Source organism: Vidua macroura, chromosome 2 (assembly GCF_024509145.1).
Source record: "Vidua macroura isolate BioBank_ID:100142 chromosome 2, ASM2450914v1, whole genome shotgun sequence".
In the NCBI taxonomy this organism is placed as follows: Eukaryota; Metazoa; Chordata; class Aves; order Passeriformes; family Viduidae; genus Vidua; species Vidua macroura.
The window spans coordinates 112,109,772-112,129,353 of NC_071572.1; the positions used below are offsets into that span (position 1 = coordinate 112,109,772).

General features: G+C 46.3%; 1 protein-coding gene across 3 annotated transcripts; it reads left to right on the top strand.

The window, feature by feature from the left end:
- Positions 1–626: 626 nt before the first annotated feature.
- GJA5 (gap junction protein alpha 5) lies at positions 627–19,144 on the top strand. 3 transcript variants are annotated; one of them, XM_053971872.1, is made up of 2 exons: positions 627–899; positions 16,324–19,144. In XM_053971872.1, exon 2 carries the CDS (start codon positions 16,373–16,375, stop codon positions 17,483–17,485), a length of 1,113 nt encoding a protein of 370 aa, XP_053827847.1. In that variant the 5' UTR covers positions 627–899; positions 16,324–16,372; the 3' UTR covers positions 17,486–19,144. The 3 variants fall into 3 exon arrangements, with proteins under 3 accessions (XP_053827847.1, XP_053827848.1, XP_053827849.1); XM_053971873.1 differs by having other exon boundaries at positions 627–893; XM_053971874.1 differs by lacking the exon at positions 627–899 and adding an exon at positions 6,002–6,084.
- Positions 19,145–19,582: the final 438 nt, after the last annotated feature.

A 19,582-nucleotide genomic window follows, 5' to 3' on the forward strand; every position in this document is an offset into this window, starting at 1 on the left:
GCTGCATTGTTTCTCTCCTTTCAGTGGCTCTAAATGAAGACCTTTTCCTGCCAAATTTGTTTTCTTAGGTGTGAGGCTTCCACTTGAAAATTTGAGCCACAGTAAGGAATTTGGGGTGATGGGACTGGCCTGTGAATGCAAGTCCATTCATTTGATAACAAATCCCACAAAAGACATTGCACTGGTGAACACCACGAATGGCTCACAGGCCAACCTTACACCATTTACCAGGTAGCCATCTGCTCCCTTCAGATATTATTTTATGGCTTTCCTTTGTTTTCACTGAGGCCCAAACAGGAATGAAATTGTAGGTCCCGTAGCTAGCCCTTTTAAATAAATAGTTCTGCCATCACTCTAATAAGTTTGACAAGTTGGTCACAGGCCCTGGGCAGGAAGCTAATAAACTTCAAGTTGCTTTTCTATTGTTTTCCTAAAACAATTTGACTTCCTTTCTGATAGCCTCAAATTCCTTCAATAAAAATAGAGTAGCTGGGAGCCAGAGGAAGAGCTGAACCTGAGCCAAGCTGTGCTTACAATGCCGCCTGCGTAAGATCACATTTTATCCTGGTCCACGAAGACCCTTTAAAAGAATAGCAGGCAGACAGCTGCCAGTGCATGTCAGGAACAGCTCAGGGGTGAGTCCCCCCCAGCATTGGTCCTCCAGGCTGGAGGGGATCTCCAGCCAGTGAGACAGTGTCAGACCACAGGCTGAGCTCCTGGGAGCTGACGGGGCTTCGCTCAGCCTGCCCGCAGTGTCCTCCCTCAGACACTTCAGGATCTCTTCTGGGAGCCCAACACTGGCACAGAGGTGGGCTCCAGCAAGACCAAAGGGCTGTGCTAAAGCTCACCCACCCTTCAGTCAACTTTACCTGCTCCTCTCTCTACTAAAAGAGGTAAAGGTCTGTTCTTTCTTTTCTTCTTTTGGAAACTTATCTATGGATATATGTATACACATGTATTTCTGTCAAGCAGCAATTCATCCAGCTGGACGTTTGCAGAACAAGATGAATGTCTGGTGGCTAGGTAGATGAGGACTCCTTGCTTTAAAATGACTTGCTGATCCTTTGGACAAATCCTTTATGCTCTCCACGGTCTGGTTCCTCCACCTGTAAAACAAGGAGAGTGTTTATAGGAGCTGCAATTTCATTATCATCTGCAAAGCACTTCTCAACTACTCAGAGATGCTGCAGAGTTGAGAAGTGGAGGCAGGAGGGGTGAGAGGGCCATACTTTGTTTCCAGTAACATAAAGCTGACAGCTGAGCATTTACTTTGGGATAGATGGAAATTTCTTCTCAGCAAGATGAAAACCTCTTCCAGTTTTTCTTGCTGAAAACTTTACTGGCAAATGAGTCTGACACAGAGTGATATTTCACAACTGGCTGTTTCTTGTTTCCTCTTTTCTCACTCTGTGCTGGTATGGAACTCTGGGTTGGGAAGATGAAAACATCCATCCATACTGTATAATTTGGGGGTTTTTACTAAATGAGGAACTGTGACTATAAAATGTTCTTATTCAGGAGCCTTTGCTACTCCTCTTCCCTTGGGCCCAGCCTGTCCTTGGGAATTTGCCTCCTGCTGGAGGATGCCTTCAAACTGTCTCCAGAGGTCTAAAGTATAACAGAGAATTTCCCTCTCTGGCCTTCCCTTTCAGTCATATCCATGCATGAGGATTTGAGATAAAATGTTTCATCAGGAAGGTACCATCCTTTGGTGCCTTGGAGAAGGTTCTAAGGTGCTTTAGAGAGGTGCCTGTCCAGCATGGCACATTATGAAGAACCAGAATAAGTGCAGTGCTGTGGCCAGGCAGCAGAGATGAACTCAGCCACTGTTGGGTGGTGGTTTTTTTCTGAAATTTCCCAATGCAGTAAACCTGACATCCTCCTCAAGGACAAAAGTCCTTCAGACAATCTCTTTCAGTTTTCACATCTCAAGAGAGCATCCAGCTGCATTTGAAACAGCCTTCCAAGCAAAGCCAGGTGCTCTGGGAACACCTATTTTATGTGAAGAAACTCTTTCATATGTGAGCTCTCATCTATACTACTGCATATCTTCTCCATGCATCGTCTTGGCTTGCTCTTTTTGTTTGTTTAAATCTCAGGCACAGAGTGAATCCCTCCACTAAAAATCCTTGGGATCAATGCTGAAAAACTCATCACACAAACTCTGCTCCAGATTTACCTGGCTTTTGTATGCAAGGGTGCAGATCTGATAAGGCACTAAGCAAGTACAGGAAATAGAATGAAAAAGGGACCTCTTGGCTTATCAGGTTCAATCCCTTTGAATAACGGGCAAGTACAAACCAAATGGCCTTTTCTAAACTTACTAAACTCTGTCCTAAATCTCATTAGGCTCCCACCCTAACTTGTCCTGCTAAAATGCTGTTCCAGCACCTCCTTGCCTGCTCTGTTGCTTAGAAACCTTCTGATTTCCAACCTAAATTCATTCATGGCCAATTTATATCTATTTATTCTTGTGCTACATTGTCCTTTAGCTTATGCTAAAGCTCTGCTCTCTCCTGAGCACTTACTTTCCCAACCCCCAATCCCTAAAAGTATTTATAGGCAGCAAATCTCTCCTCTCTTAACCTTTGTTCTGCCAGAATAAGTAACTAAGCTCCCTTATAGTATTCACCCTGCAGGCACATCACACCGTGGTTTAATTACTTTGTGTAGCTGCACTAGCATGAAATTCAGTGCAAAATAATTAATGCTGAAAAGCTCAAACTGGTAGCACATCTATTTTCAAATCAGCTCAAATATCTCTGTGCAGTCACTGCTGTGACTGATAAATAAGCTTGCTGTTGGCTGAGACACCTTCCATCCCTCTGACCACCCCACTGCCTTCCTCTGCACCTGCTCCAGGCTGGATATCTTCCTTGCATGTGGGGAAGCAGCACTGCAGACACTATTTTGGAGAAGTCTCATCCTCTTGGATGACACTACTTCCACTCACTGCAACTGGAAATACTGCTACATCCTCAAAGTTTGCTTGCCTTCTTCACCCCACGTAGCTTCACTGGTTCCTCCTCCTTTGAACCATGAACTTTCCCCATCTTTCTCCATCTCCTTCTCCTGGGAGATAGAGATTCCTGTTACTCTTCAAACGAGCTCCTAGTGTGTGACTTTGCACTCTCCCACTTAACCTCACCTTGATCACTCCAGTCAAAAAGAGCTTTCAGCTCTGGCAGTGCTGGAATCCACCTCTGCCCTCATTGTACCTCCCAGCTTGGATTCACCAGCAGATTTCATTAGTATTCCTACGTTCCATGCCAAGGTAATTAACAAAAATGTAAAAAAAAAAGATCAGTCCTAAGAGCAATCTTTAAGCAGCCTCACAGATAATTTCCCTTCAACCTATTAAGGAACTGGTGTATCAATTCTGTCAGTCTCTAACTCACTTGAGGATTTATTTAATAATCCCTGTCTTCTTCAGCTGAATCTTCTACATTAATTTGCTTCTTCTGGGACACCATATCATACGGTTTACTGAACTCCAGGTAGATAAGGGCTGCTCTGTTTCTTTTACCTAGGGGATCAGGAATCCTAATCCAAAAAAGCTCTTAAGTTTTGATCAAAAGATAGTACATGTTTTATTTTCCCTTTCCCTCCCGGTTTTATTTCTGCTTTCCTTCAAAATGAATTGCACAGCATCACAAACTGCTGTGATCTGCAAGCTGTCAGCTGTTCTCCTCATTCCCACTGTCTGGGGCAGCATTCTCTTCCACTTGCTCTCCTCACTCAAGTCAGACAAGTTTTGCATAACAGGTTCTTGGGGAGGGGAGTCAAAATCCTTCTTCCTTGCTAAAGATTGAGCAAACCAGCTATTTTTCTAGCTGACAGGCTGGAGAAGCTGCCAGGACTCCTCTGTTTTCCCTTGAAGAGGGTGCAGTAGAGAAGGGATGACACATTTAGGGGCTGGCTGAAGTATCTACACAACATCTCTACTCCCCTTTCTGTCTTTTGCCTCCCTGTCTGCCTTCTACCATTTCCTTTCCATGCATCAAAATCCAAATAGTTACCACTAGCACCAAAACAGAAAGAGCTCTCAACAGGTACCTCCTGTGCATCATGCATATGTTGGACAGAAACCTTCTCTCCTCCCTTCAGAACTGTATCTGCTGGGTTCAGGATTACCTCTGTATGACACTCAGGAACAACCCTTGGGCAGGAAACACAAAGGAGTGAGCAGGGAGAATCAGACCTGATCACCCTGAGTGTACAGCAAAGTGTCAGCCACGCAGGGAGGTGAGTGCATTTCAGACAGCTCTCTCACAGGACCTGTCTCTCTACAGCATGTGCAAAACACTTGACAAGCCTTATCCCTAGCCTATCCCAAAGCCATCTGTGAGCTGGACCTGTATTATTAACACCTTTTTTTTGGACACTTCTATGATGAATTCCTTGACAATCTCACTGGCATAAAATCAACATGAGTTTACATAATAATGCTTTATGAAATTACTCTACAAAGACAAAAAGATATTCTCCTTCCCATGAATTTCCATTGCAGATACACAACTGCCACACAGGAGAGGGAGAAACAGCTCCAGAAGCATTTCTATTTTTTTAAAAGCCACAGAAGGGCTTTAAATAAGGTTAGAAATGAAGCAGCAGGTGACTATACATATCTCCATACCAGAAGGTTACTGAGCTGCTCTGGGAATTTACTGTGCACTCTTTGTCCTGCATCCTGCACTAACCCTCAGTGAGGATACAGCCCTCCTGGAAAGAGTTGCAGTCCTAACTTCAGAGTGACAGTGCCCACACAGGACATGCTTCCAGAGAGCCTCTGCACAGAACTGTCCCTTTGTAGACTGGCCTTCAATCTTGTGACTAAAGGAGATATTAAATTAGCTGGAGAAAAATTATTAGAAGAGTTGGGCAGTGTTGTGTTTTAGTCCCTGGACTGCTTTTATTTCATGATCTACACTCACTGATGCATAGAGACCACCAGGCAGTGTTCTGGGTGGGAGATATCTAGCCTGGGAAGGATTGCTGGAGGGATAACCACCAAAGCTTGTGTGCAGCAAGTTGGTTCTCAGGTCAGCAGAGTCTTCTGTGCAAATCTTGCTCTCCTGCCACTGATTCTTTGAGACCTTTATCAAAGCCAGAAGGCATCTCTGATTCTGCCTCCTCACTGGGCCATTCCTGATGTACAGGAATTGGAGGCTTAGCTTGACACACACATTAAATACAAGACTTTCAGACACTTGATAAGTCAAAAACATTTTTAAGAGAGGCCCAAATGCTCATGAGTCTGACTGTGTGTGCGGGGAAGTGGTGGTAGGGTGGTGTGACAAAAAACACCTCTCTTGACAGGCAGATTATTTTCTACTTATCAGTAAGGGGGCATGTAAAAAGTCTCTGGGAAGCATTTGGTGCCCTTTAGGACAAGGCTGCAGCCATGCTGGGCCCCTGGTTCAAGCCAGCAGAGCATGTTCTGTGTGATTTGAAGAGGTGGAAGACCCAGCTCCACATGAACTCTACTTTGACAGATTAAGCTTGAACAAGTCAGAAATATGTCCTTTGTTGGTTGAATTGTCTTTTGTCTCGTGTGGAAAAAGCTTTCCAGGGTCTGGCTGGAGTAACTGTGGGACAAGGCTGTCTCTTTTCATTTGGGGAAAGCTTAGACCATAGAGTGTTATCTGTGGGAAGATGTGCAGAGGAGCAGGAGGAGCAGTGGCTGAAAGGGACTGCGCGAAGCTGGCAGCGAATGCATCCTGTCGGCATGAGGAGGGTGGCACAGGGAGAGGCTGAGAATGGAGAGGGAGGAATGAGATCCATGGTCTTTAAAGGAAAAACAACAAGAAACCAGGTTTGAAAATAGAAAGATTAGTCTGGAGGGGGTGGGAGAGACAAGAAAAGTAGGTGAAGAAAGAAGAGGGGGAAAGGCGGAGAGGCAGTGGGGAAGACAGAAAGTGACACAGAAAGGGGGTGGAGAAAAAGAGAGGAAGAGAGAGAGAGAGAACCATATTAAAGGAATAAAACGAAGCAACTGAGGAGAACAAGGAGTTCAACTTCACTGCAAAAAGGGAAACTGCTAAAGCAAGGAAAGGAGACTGAAGACAAGACACTGGGAATCAGGTAAGCAACCTGCTTACTGGCTGAGGGGGAAATAATAGAACTGCAGGAATGCTGACGGTAGATCAAGTTATTACACTCAAGGGGAAAACTGCATGAGGGGAAATAGGGATTTGGAGAGGCAGGAAAAGAAGGATGGCCAAAAAATAACTTAAGAAATTTACTTTTTCTTTCATTTTCTCTTCAAAACATTCCCACTAGTAACATGGTGGGCTTGGGACATTTTAAAAATTAAACTGTTTTGCCACAGGCAGCTACAGAATTAACAAGTAACTTCCCTGCGACGAACATAGATACCAATAGATTCCAATGTGTAGGAAAGCACAAGAGCCCCAAACATCCTCCCTCAGACAGTATAAAGTGCAAATTGCCATTTCTGTCAGATCCCATTTCAACATGCTGTCAAGCTGCTCGGGGGACAGTGGTGAAGGGAACTCTTACCTAGGAGAGGCTCTCGGGGTATAAATGCTTTATCAAGTGTCGGCATTAACCACCTGTATTCTGAAGTGCACGGGATGCTTTCAAAATATTGCAGTTTCTTTTCCTTGAGAGTGCTGTGTCCTGGCTGCTGTGTGACATGGAGCCTGGGAATGTAACTCCAGTGTAGAGCAGTGCCTTGCTGGTATCTCACAGTCACACGTTCCTTGCGGCCGCCAGGGAACGAATGCCTTTCTCCTCCATCCCCACACTGCCCGTGGCAGCCTCAGCAAGGAGGCACGCAGACCTGAAGGGACAAATGTCCTCTCCCACACCAGCAGCTGCTGCTTCTTTTTATTTGCCTTCCTAACTTTCTCCTCTCTTTTTGTACTTGGAATAGTTATGCAATTACATTTCCACAATTCAACACTGCTTTTTCAAGGAATAGCCCGCCTCGAGAATATGGTACCCCTGGAATACACCCACCTGGAAAGAGGCAATCTCACTTGAGTGTAAAGGCTGCTAATTGCCACCTCAGATCTGTGGTGGCTCCTTTGATTTCCTGAAGGCTCATTTGGCTGTCCATTTGTCATGTCTAAGGAGCTTTGTGGCATTCTGGTTTTAACAACTCAGGTAAACTGAGGCAGTGCCCCTGTCCCTCAAGTACCATAACAACCTTTAGAGGATAAGTGGCTTTTCTGGACAAACCTCACCTAAAAAAGCCCTGTGCTGAATGAGCCTCAAACATTGAACTCTCCCTCCATGGTAATAAACCTATCAAAATTCCTTGGTGAAGCAGTGTGGATGAAAGTTTTCCCCTACTGCTGCCGATGTGTTCTTCTCTTTAAAGAACTTCATGCATGTAACATGTGTGTGCAAATGTGTGTGCAGCTAGGAGCAGCTGAAACAGTTATTCAGAAGCCTCACAGTATTCAGCATTTGTATCAGGAGCCAAAAAATTCTGCATTTGCTGCTATTTTCAAAATCTACTCTGAGAAGAGCACACATTTCTAACTTTGTTCCCCTTTTCCTTGGGAGCAGAGCAATACTTTAGGAGAATTCCAGAGGCTTCAGGGTTTAAAATACTCATCAGGCTCTGGTCACTTGGGAACTATGTTAAGTATTCCTGTTACTATAAGTATTTGGAGTTGGTTGTTGTTTTTTTTTTTTTTTTTTTTCCCACTCAACAGTATATATTATCACAATATTTTTAGTATTATATGGGCATTAAAAAATTAAGCTCTGACAGAAAATACAGAACTTCATACCTTAGCCTGTCTTCTCTTTTTGACCTTCAGGCAGATTTCACACATTCTGCACACATTTGCCCACTTTCTGACTTATCTTGCAGCACTGAAAATAGACAAGGAGGAATTAGTAATTCAGCACTACCCTATGCCATTAGGGAGCACAGTCTGGAGACTGCTCCGTACTTTGGGTGCTATTGTATGAGGCACGAGGATAGAAGCTTAACATTAGAAATAATTCCCACAGGACAACAGAAAGATTTAAATATTTGGTGGTGGGGGGGATCAATTTTATTGCTATTGATAAGCAACAGAGAGATCTCTGTGAGCAGTACTCAGCATGCTAGCTCTTCCCTGAAACAAAGAAATATTCATGCCACACAGTATGCAATGAGCAGAGAGATGCACGCTTTTAAGTCTCTCTAGTGTATCTTTGAAGAGGGGTCAGGGGGTTTTAGTGTAAGAACCACGGGGTTTACACTTAGATTTCTGCCTTTCTCCATTTTTTATGCCATTATGAACATGCTTTGAGAATGGCTGAGAATTTCCATATGAAACTGCTCGCCCTTAGAAGCAGGAAAGCTGACAGATGCCTTGGTCAGGGCACAGGGTGGCTTGGAAGGTGAAGCAGTCTGGCAAGGGTGATGCCTGCAGAGCTCCAGGGTCTTCTGCTGCACTCAGATGTCTGGTGAAGAAAGGAGGGAATAGTGGGATGGGAGAAAAACTGTCTCCAGTTTGTAATCAGATAAGGCTATCCAAGAGGACTGGGGTTAATTCTCGCTTCTTAGTCCAATTTCCTCTGTCATGATGAGGTAAATCACTTAAGCCACATTTACCCACAAATGCCCATTTCTTGTCTTTTGGGTATCTGACTTCTACATGTGGTGCAACTGGTGGAAGTGATAAACTCTCCCACTCCAGCACAAACCAGACAGAGCCCTGCTTTGAATACACATTATACACTGCTAAGTACACTGAGAAAAAAAGCACCAACAGATTAACCACATCACCAAAGAGCTTCCAAAATTAATGAACAGTTTTTATCTTGATCTCTCACTGCCTTAGTCCCTCAGCTGCACAGCTGATCTAATACCATCTCCTCACCTCTGGGTGGTAATGAAAATAAGGAGATTTATAACTGTGAAGCGATCAGATACTGTTGTGATGAAAGCCATAGGAAAACCCATGAGGAAACTAATAATTCTGTCTTTAGAGCTGGACTTGAATAATGTACAGTAAATGAGGCACAGGCCACCCACTGAACAATGAGGAGAAAACAAAACATTGAATAGCTGCTGTTCAAGAAAGCCCCCGCCAGGCTGGCACAGAACAAGGCAGGCATCCTGTGCAAAGAATGAGGTGACAATGTGAGGATGTGGTTAAGGACTCTAAGAGGCACAGGCACAAAGAGATTGATTTAAGATTACTGAGAACAGTAACCCCAGCGTTTCCTAACTCCCTACTGCTGGGCTTTGCCAATTTAGTATTAGCTGGTTTCAAAGGGGGGTGTGTTTTTGTGCATATATATATATATATATATATATATATATATATATGGTGCATATGCTGAGTACAAAAAATAATCCACTCACATAGCCAGACTGAGGCAAGAATACAGCAATGAGGCTGGAGTGTGAAAAGAATCCTGCAGATTTTTGGAAAGAAAGAAGAAATGAGATTTGACAAGGTAATAATAAGTGGGAAATAGTGGCTGAAAATTTCCCCTTTCTAAGGATGAAAGAATTAGCAGTTTGGGTGCTGTATAGAGATAGCTGGTCAAAACTGCCAAAAAACTGAGGCAACGTTCTCTGGGGGTGCTTGACTCTTGGGAAACCACAGGGAACTGATAGGCAGGGAGATACTGGGGTGAGAGGAAGGAAAAAAGGATAAGAAAAGTCTGAATGAGAGCTATCTCCTTCTCCCATTACCTCTCCAGTCTGTTTTATTTCAGCACTATAACGAGTTGCATCTCATGCAGTCTGTGAACGAGCCTAAAATCACATGGGCAGGTTAAATTGCTGCTATACTGTGCCCAGTGTGAGGCCTGCCATCCCTGCACATCTCCTTACACCAGCCTTCCACACAGACTGAGCAGTGCTTGAGATCAGCTTCTCTCAGCAGAGCTCAGGGACAGCTTTTACCACAGCAGCCCCCAAATTTCTCAGCTTGTTTTTGTTTTCCAGAGCTCCCTGTGCCCTCTTTGGCTATCTCCTCACTTCTGTTTTGCCCATTTTAGTCTCATCTGCAATTTCATACAGGTCAGCTTCTCTCTGTACAGAGAAATACTGGAAAGAGCATCAAGTTTCCACCATTTACATTAGAGAGAGGATTTATGGCTCTTTTTTTCCCTAGAAAAAGCACAGTGAGCCTTCATTTAGTTTATCCCAAGTCCAGTTTTGTCACATCTGTTGTGGTCTCTAGGGATCCACATTTCTCTAAGGCCAAGAGAGAATCCCAAGAGAATTAGCAGATGCTCCCTGCATTTTAAATGTAAGCCTGGATACCACTATCATGTAACCATTTGATGCCAGCTTTTCAAATATAGTGGGATAAATTCATCCCTCAGCTTGACTCATCTGAGTTCAAGGTCTCTTCTGTTCTTGGTCTCCTGGGACTACATCAGGCAGAGCTTGGCCTTAATATTTGGATATATGAAAGCACAGGGGGAGGAATAGCATTAGATGTTCTGGACAGACAACCAATAAAAATTCAACTGACTGGGAGTCTGCACCTTCCACTATCACTTCAGATGAAAATATTCTACATATTGTTATCATCTGTGCATGTAACACATCCCTGATGTACACACTTGAAGGTGTTGAGTGATTCCCCTCTGTCTGTGTCCCTGTGTGCGCCAGGGTTGTGTGCCTTATCTTCTCACCCACTCTCTTTTTCTGAGATTTTCCACATTTGGAGAGCAGGGGAAAGCACACCTCGTCAAGGAATAACAAGCTGTCTGCAACTACAAGTAGGGCCAGTGGTCTGGATACCAGTATGACCCTTCCAGAAATTACAGTGAACTTGGGAGGAGCAGAAAGATAAGAAACATTGGATGTCTGTCTTCTAGGACAAGAGCTGTTAACACAGCGCTGTTCTTCTCCCATGAGATTTCAGCTCTAGAGTCAAAGTCACTCTGATACTGCCTCAACACAGGACTTGAACCAGAATGGAACCTATGCAAACATGTCAATTATTTTTCTTTAAAAGCATAAGTATGAGGCTATTTATTCCAGGTTCATGTGCAGATCAGAGTTACAAATTTGGCTAAAGAACTGGCCTGGTTCAGGCAGAAACTTATCATAAGCATATGCATGCACATATGATTGCTCATCTGTTGTATAGCTATAGGAAGGAGCCAGTGCCAGAAAACTCTGAACAAAAAGATATCTGCTGAGGTGGGCTTTAGCATCACAAATCCTCTGTAATCCAAAGCACTGCACCCACTTTGCACAGTGCATTTCTAACTCTATCCATCATTTAATGTTGTAAGCCATGTGTCCCCACAATGCAAAACAAAATCAAATAAAACAAAACACCTCTGGTTCTGCCAGGTGTACCCTCTATAGAAGGGCAGCAGGACAGGGTTTTCTCTCAGGTAACCAAGTCAGTGTTGTCTGAGGGCACAGGAGAGAAGGGCTGTGGTCTGTAGAAGCAGATGTGCTGTAGAAGCAGTGTTGTATTGCTGTCATGAGGTTTAAGAGGCAGTGCTGCGTAGAAAAAAGGACACAATCTTGTAAGTCACAACCTCTGAGCTCTGTCCCCAGACTGTCTCTAACACAGTGACCTCAAACAAGCAGTTTGTCCCTTCTGTATCCCAGTGACCACCATCTGCAAGACAGAGGTGACAACATCTGCACTGCATGGGATGCTGAGGCTACTAACAAGGGGCTGGAGATGCTAAAGTAAAGCAGCTTTAACCAACCTCCAGTGCAGAGCTTGAAGCGTCCTTCCCAAGTGTCTACAGCTGTGAGTGCAGAGTTTGGCAGTGTGGGCCCCACTCCTGTCTGAGTTCAGCCTAACAAGTGTCAGCACAGGGCACAGATCTCTGCCCACACACCCACCATGATCTGTTGTGCCACGTGCTGGCCTGGACCTGTATGAGAGAACACAGCTGGAGGGAGAAAAGCCACGAGCAATTCCTAGGCACTGACCATGCCCCAGCCAGCCTGGATGCCCCACTGCAATGTCACTGCTCACATGTCCAGTACCCAGAGGGGACAGCTGCCTCCTCACTCAGTAGCTTGGAGGGGATGCACTTCTTGCATGGCATCCACACACAGCCACGTGTCTGGAATGTGAGCTTCTTAAAACATCTTGGGCCTTCCACTTCGTTGTGAAATCTCATTAATTCCCAGAGACACACAGTTGTACCTGATTAAGCAAATCACAGAGACTGGGCAAAAATGCAATGGCTTTGAATCCAATACTTTCCCCCTCCCTGGGAACTGTGCTTGCCTCACACAAAGGAGCCCTCCTTGGAGAGCCTCTCCACCTGCCCCTGGGATCTGCCATGGGGAAGAGGTGAGCCCAGCAAGGGAGAGCAGAAACAGTGTTATAATCAGACTCTCCACTCTATTTTAGAAACATCCTGCAGAGATGGCGACCTCCTGTCACCTTCCTTGTGGGAAAAGCTAGCTTGAAGTGTTGAGCTCAGCTATTTATATCACTGCTGATAGTCTGGAAGAGGGAAAAACTTTCTTCCTAGCGACCCCCAGGGAAATAAACTCATATAAAGTTGATTGCACAGGAACAGTCCTCCTGGCTCTCTGGTGTGGATTTGTTAGCTGTTCATCAGAGCCCTGGCTAGCTCCAACCAGAATGAGCGTGCTGGCTGGAGCGAGCAGCACTGATGTGAAATGCTCGCCTGTCCTTCAGAGCACGTGGCATCACCAAAAGGATGGGAAAAACTGCTCAGAGGGCAGCAGACACTTCCCCTCCCGCAGATAAAGGTAGTGCAAAAAAGGAATGGCAGAGAGCAGCCCATGGCTGGCGAGCCAGCCTGGTGTACTAGCAGGTGCCCTCCCCGCTGGGGTATTTTTATCGTGGAATTTGGCAGTCACAAGGCAGCCCGGAGCTGAGCAGACTCCATGCTTGGCCTGTGGGGTGATGCTCAGTTTTCCTCAGCTTCAGTGGCGTTCCAGGTGATGATTGAGGCGGGCTGGCCACGCCGCTGGGTTTGTGCCAAGCTGCACTGCTCTGTGTCACACACGCTTCTCCCGGCGCCAGGGTCCCGTGACGGTGCCCAGCTCCTGTGTGGATCCAGCAGAAAGCTGCCAGGAGAAAGCATGGAAGGGCAGTGGCACAGCCCACAGCTGCTCGTGAATATGCATGACCCTGCTGCCAAGACTGTCTTCTACTAGGTGCTGAGATCCTACAAAAATACCCAGAGGTGTTTTTTGCCTGGTCACACCAGAGTGAGATGAGATTTGTCCAACTGAGCCCAAACTAGGAATATAAAAGGCTGCAGATGCTCAGTCGCTGAGAGGTCAAAGCATGTGAGGGCAACAGTAGTCTGGGACTGAGGAAAAGGAACTATATGGAAAATTCCCAAGAATAGTAAAGCTATGAGGAGAAAGGCTAGGTCAGGGGCAGCTCTGCATAGCCAGGAAAAGCTGTCAGGAGGTGACAGTCCTTCTTTTCTTGCTGGCAGCAGAGAACTAACTGCTCTCAAAGACCCTTGGTCTGGCGCTGCAAAAATAGCTCACTAATAAGTATCAAATGTCTAAGCAAAAAATGGTGCTCTAGGAGGGAAACTCCTTCTCTTGCCAAAATCTGTTCCCCTGTGGCCACCTACGCCCTTGCAGCAGCCACCTCAGCTCTCTATGAGGCTGTAGCACGATGATCAGGAGGCACCTCCAGGCAGTCCCTTCTTTGAGACAGTCTGTGCAGGGGAGGGCAGAAGAAATGTCCCTATTATTTAGCCTAAGACTAATGACTACCAGCCTCAGATCCTTCTGATTTACAACCTCTTGAAATATTTTGTGCATGTGTGAGACAGGTAAATTGCTGTTCTTCTTGCATCCATTAACATTTTTTATTTCTGGATTCCTCTTGCGCTGATGTTTGCTTTACTTTGTGTCCTGCACATCCTGATTTTTACAATTTGCAAGTGTCTAGGCTTAGTAGCCATCCCTGGGGAAAGCAAGCTGTTGTAAAACCCCAAACAACCTGCACATAGTAGAATGGATGGGAAGAGGGGCTCAGTTTGTGATTGTACTTCCCTGTGGCAGTAAGTAAAAACAGCCTGTGCACAGCCAGGGAGAACTGTGTTCATATTTACACCACCAAGGAAGGTAAAAGAAGAAAAGGCATGTGTAAACAACATAAACTCACCTGGAAAAGTGCTGCTTGTAAGGAGTATTCCACACATGCAGCTGGGCTACAGCACAGTGATGTTGGACACACGTAACACTGAGTTGTAGGTAGCTGGTTGCCTTCTCAAAACTCTGGGGAAAAAAAGCAAACACACTGATCTCAGTGCCACACTCTGTAAATATTTCCCATCATTGATTTATCTGCCTGTATTTAATCCCCTGGTGCTCCTGGAATGAAGCCAAATGCAAATTTCTCCAGAATGCAGTAACTGCACCAAAGCCATTTCAGAAGGTAAGGCAGACCCACACATTCACCAGTTTTCACCAGTGGCAGACGAGAGGAGTCAGAAAGACTTTTCTGTGTTACTGCTCCTCCAGCTCTGGGCTGGCAGCAGACCAAAGCTTCTGCATATGCCAAGCAGCCACCAGGATCTCCATCAGCATGATTGCAGCATGCTTGCCAGGGCAGGAAAGAGCCAAACCCCATCCTTTGCTTCCTGTATGTCTCTTCTCCCTGCTCACATGGCTTCTGACAGGTGGTGGGGTAGCAAGTGGCCACTGCCCTGTCTCCTTTCCTGGCCAATCCTCACCTTCCCCAGGGCAGCCCTCAGCAGCACCAGGAATTCGAAGATTCAACTTCTGATCTTTGTCCCATCCATCCTTGCAGCTGGACACAGCACAGGAACAAACGATGGGATGAATTATGGTGTGTGCTGCTACATTAAATTATATCACTCACATAACTAGAGGAGGGGATATTTTTCCCTCAACAAGTGTATCTGTTCTCCAGCTTTTGCTCACAGGAAATCTACACAATATTGCTACAGTAAATTTTCAGCTTTTAACAGTGTCTGCTCTCCACAAATGTTCTTTGCACTATAAAAATAATTGGCTCCTAAAGACAGGACAAGGAACAATAAAGGAGAGTTAACAATTTGGTCCCTGTGGCTTTGGGATTTACCTCGACTAGTGCTTTTAATATTCCATTATGATGATTATTTTTACACTTACTTATTAAAATGCTATTTTCCAAAAGAATGACTGTGGGAGGACATTAGCTCCAAGGTAATAGTGCACACTTTATAGCACCCAGCCCTTAACTCTCACCAGGGAGAGCTTTGCAGTGCCCTGGGAAGATAAGTATGGTGAGCTTAACTGGATCAAATGATTGCTCAAGCACTCCCACAGAGCCCCACAACAAATGGACTAAACCCACGGCTCTCTTTTTATCCATCAGGTTAAGTGACTTGGCCAGAAACAGTCAGTCAGAGTCAGGAAAAAAAAAAGTGAAGCAGGCTCTCCTTCATTTCCACTTCACAATCTTTCTCCCAGTCTAGCAAACCTTTCCTGTCATCAGACCACCTACCAACAGCACTTCCCAAGAGTTGCTGGTCCTTGGGAGGCACTTCAAGGAGACTTTTGTCTGTTGCATTTGAACTGTGAAATTTTCCTCATAATTTAAGAAAAGCAGAAAGAGCAAGACCCACCATTTAGATTTTGCAGCAGTTCCCTCTCAGAGAGGTATGACAGGGTGGCAGCAGATTAGGTTTCCAGAACTGGCACAGCCCACCAAAGTCTTTACACTCCCCTAAACATTTGCAGCTTGTAAATGAAACACTTGCAGCTGAAAACACTGCAAAACCAAAGCAAAACCTACGGATGGGGAGCGGGTGGGCAACAGAAAGGTTTTCTCTGCGCTTCAGTGGTGGCACTGAGCTCATAAAGGAAACCGAGAGCTGCACACACTTCACATTCCAGGTGTTGGTGCAGGTATTACACAAAGGCAACATCTGAGTGCCACTGCTCAGGCCAGGCTGTAGATTCCACTCTTATCTCCCAGGGGATCAGCCCACTAAGGATTTCCCAGAGTGCAGTCTACAGACAGATGAATGCTGCTTTAACTATCCAGTCCACAGAGGATGCAATATGCAGATCACAGTGAAAGGACTTTCTGAACCAAAAATAAATCTGGCTCACCCTCAAGGTTTTAGGAACTCATTTAGCAGGCCGTAGATGAATTATGTAAAAAAAAGATCACGTTTTGTTTCAGTAACTGAATTTAAAAAGAAAAAGAAATCCCAAACAAAACACAAGGTTTCCAGCGGATGTGAAACAAAGTTTTCAGCAAACCAGACATCATTCATTTCAGGTCAAACGAAAACATTTCCTCTGACACAAAACAAAAAAATCCATTTCACTCCATCCATTACCAGCTGGGCATTTCCTAACCCTCCTTAGAACCACTCTCTGTTTTTTCCCAACAGAGGCTTGCGCTCAGCTCTCAAGAATTCTCACCCCTCCTGGTGAGCAGAAATGGGGGAGTGGAGTTTCCTGGGAGACTTCCTCGAGAAGGTCCACAAACACTCCACAGTGGTGGGGAAAGTCTGGCTGACCGTGCTCTTCATCTTCCGGATGCTGGTGCTGGGAACAGCTGCGGAGTCCTCCTGGGGGGACGAGCAGTCTGACTTCATGTGCGACACCCAGCAGCCCGGCTGCGAGAACGTCTGCTACGACAAGGCCTTCCCCATCTCCCACGTCCGCTTTTGGGTCCTCCAGATCATCTTCGTCTCCACCCCGTCCCTGGTGTACATGGGCCATGCCATGCACACGGTGCGCATGGAGGAGAAGAGGAAGATGAAGGAGGCAGAAATAGAGGCCCGAGAGAACAAAAATGGTGGTGACACATACTACCAGCAGAAGTGCTCCGTGGCAGAGAAGGAGACCAAGCTGTCTGGCTGGGATGAAGCAGGAGGCCAAATCATACTCAGGGGCAGCCTGCTGAACACCTACGTCTACAGCATTCTGATTCGAACTGCCATGGAAGTGGCCTTCATTGTGGGGCAGTACGTCCTGTACGGGATCTTCCTGGAGACCCTGTACATCTGCCAGCGGGCACCGTGCCCCCACCCTGTCAACTGCTACGTGTCCCGCCCCACGGAGAAGAACGTGTTCATCGTCTTCATGCTGGCTGTGGCAGTGCTCTCCCTCTTCCTCAGCCTGGCCGAGCTGTACCACCTGGGCTGGAAGAAAGCCAAGGAGAGGTGCTCCCGGTCTTACAAAGCCAGCCCCAGCACAGCCCCCGGCAGGCTGGAGTCTGCCCCGCAGGCGGAGAGGGCACAGATGTACACCCCGCCGCCGGATTTTAACCAGTGCTTGTCAAGTCCCAACGGGAAGTTCATCAGCCCCTTCAGCAACAAGGTGGCCTCCCAGCAGAACACCGCCAACTTCGCCACTGAGAGGGTCCACGGCCAGGAGGATGCTGCTGGGGAAGGGCCCTTCATTAAGTCCAGCTACGTGGAGAGTCCAGAGGTGGCCAGTGAATGTGCAGCACCTGCCTTCCCTGAGAACTACTTCAACGAGAAACGCCGGCTCAGCAAGGCCAGCCGTGCCAGCAGCAAGGCAAGGTCGGATGATTTGTCTGTGTGACCCGTCTCCAGCAGGGATGAAGAGAAGGAGCTGTCCCAGCGCTCAGTAAAACTTCTACAAAGTGGACTCCAAACGCTCGCCCCTAACCTCCCTGTTTTAATATCCTCTCTCTATCCTGTCCAGACAGCACCTCTCACAGCTCACGGCAGGGGCAGCCACAGGCACTGAAGAGAGACACCAGTCTTGGGATATGAAGCCCTCAGCTGTATTTTCGCCATGGGATCCACAGGGATTAGATACTCCCCACCCTTAGCCTGGTAGACAGGGGCCAGCAGACTCTTGCCCAGTGAGCATCCACTGTGATACTGTATTCAACAGACTGACTGGACCTCTGCATCCTCTGCGGTCTCTATTCAACACTTGCAACATCAGCTTGGCAGTTATACTGAGCTGAAGTTTCTCTCACCTGCAGGGAGCAGAAACACGCCAGTCGGCTTTCTGAAAGAGAGATTTTCTCATCTGCTTCATTTTGGCTCTTTCTAATCCTCCTTTTCTCTACCCAAGCTCAGATATTTTATACCAGTTTACCTACACAATAAATCCTACTTGAATTTTTTGACACTGTGTATATAACAACTCCTCCCCATAAATAAGGACATCTGTGGTCCCCAGTGCACAGCTGCCTCATGTCTAACAGTGGAATCCCTTCCTCATTCCTAAGTCAGCACAGCAGACTGGCCCCAGGGAAATCACTTAGATGACCAGTTGATGAAGACTGGGGAATTTTCCCAAGATACTTATGTCATCAATCCTAAGCAAGACATCCATTAACAGAAATAGAGACTCTCCTGTGAGAACAGATATCTCACAAGTATCATGTAGAAACAAAGTGGTTTTCCCCTTTTTGAAACTCATCTTTCAAGCAATCTGGATTCTGCTGAAAGGGTGCTGCCAGCTGCCCACTTGAGAGAAAAGCATCCTCTGTTTATCTGCAGAAAAGGTACAGCCTGTGTCTTCTCACCAACCTACCAAAACACTCCAGCATCCTCTGCAAGCAGAAAGAGTCCTGCTCAGGTCCTGCACATCATTCTGTTCTTGCCTGCTCTCTCAAGCTTGCCAGCCAGCACAGGTCAAGTTTTTTGTCCCCACAGCAAGTCTCTGCTCTGCCTCCAGGCTATCCTCTCCACTCCATCCCTAGCACACACAGTGCTAGAAATCACCCATGGACAGGGTCTTTCCACCACTGTAGCTTCTCAGAGCAGCCCCTGGGGCCCGAGGCTGCACTGTGAGTCTGGTGGGTGAGGTCTGCAGGCAGCTCCCACTCCAGATACATTTCCTCAGTGCAGAGCTGACATACCTCTGTTAAAGATCTGCTAAACAAAGCCAAGCTGCTCCCTGTTGTTTACCCTGCACTGCCCTTTCAGACACAGGCCACAGCTTCCCAACACTGGACTGCACAAGCAAATGGCCTGGGACCAGCTGATGAGGGGACTGAGCCATTCCCTCTCTTAGGGCCACTGAAAGTGAATCCCTGCTCCTGATACACAGCTCTGGTACAGCTCCCTGTACATTTAAATACACATTCACACTCAGATGGGGGAAACCATGTTTTTGTTTGTAAGTTTTTATATATTTGTATTTTTTAATCCTGAAAAGACCTGTGTGTTTTCCTTAACATGAGATTTTAGTCAGTCGTGTCTAGGTTTCTCCTAATAAAGTTCTAACTCCATCTCTCCTTGTGGATGTTTCTTCTCTCACACGGCTGAGAATGAGCTTCTAGCAGGGATCAGGCTCCCTGCCAGCCTCTGCTGCTCAGAGATCATGAAAACTCCCATTGCCCAGAGTGGCAGGAATGAGAGGAGGGTTTAGCCAGGGGGATAAATAATAAACATCGGGAAATGATTGATTGACTGGCTAACAGGAACCCCCCAGCTCCCCTGCCTGCCTCTGCATTACCAAGGAAGGAGGAGCTGGTCAGGGAGCAGAGCTTCCCTCCTCTTGCAAACACTTGCTCCCTGCATCTCCTTGCATATCCCAGCACGCCTCTGATCGCAGAGAGGACACCTGTGATGTGAAGCCAACTCAGCAGGAAGATGGAAGCAAGACCTGTCCCCCATGCATCTGATTGCTTGTCCATGCAGTAAATGAGCCCTGAAG

Excerpts from the sequence above, each read along its gene's own strand:
- GJA5 (XM_053971872.1), top strand. The coding sequence starts at position 16,373 with ATGGGGGAGTGGAGTTTCCTGGGAGACTTCCTCGAGAAGGTCCACAAA.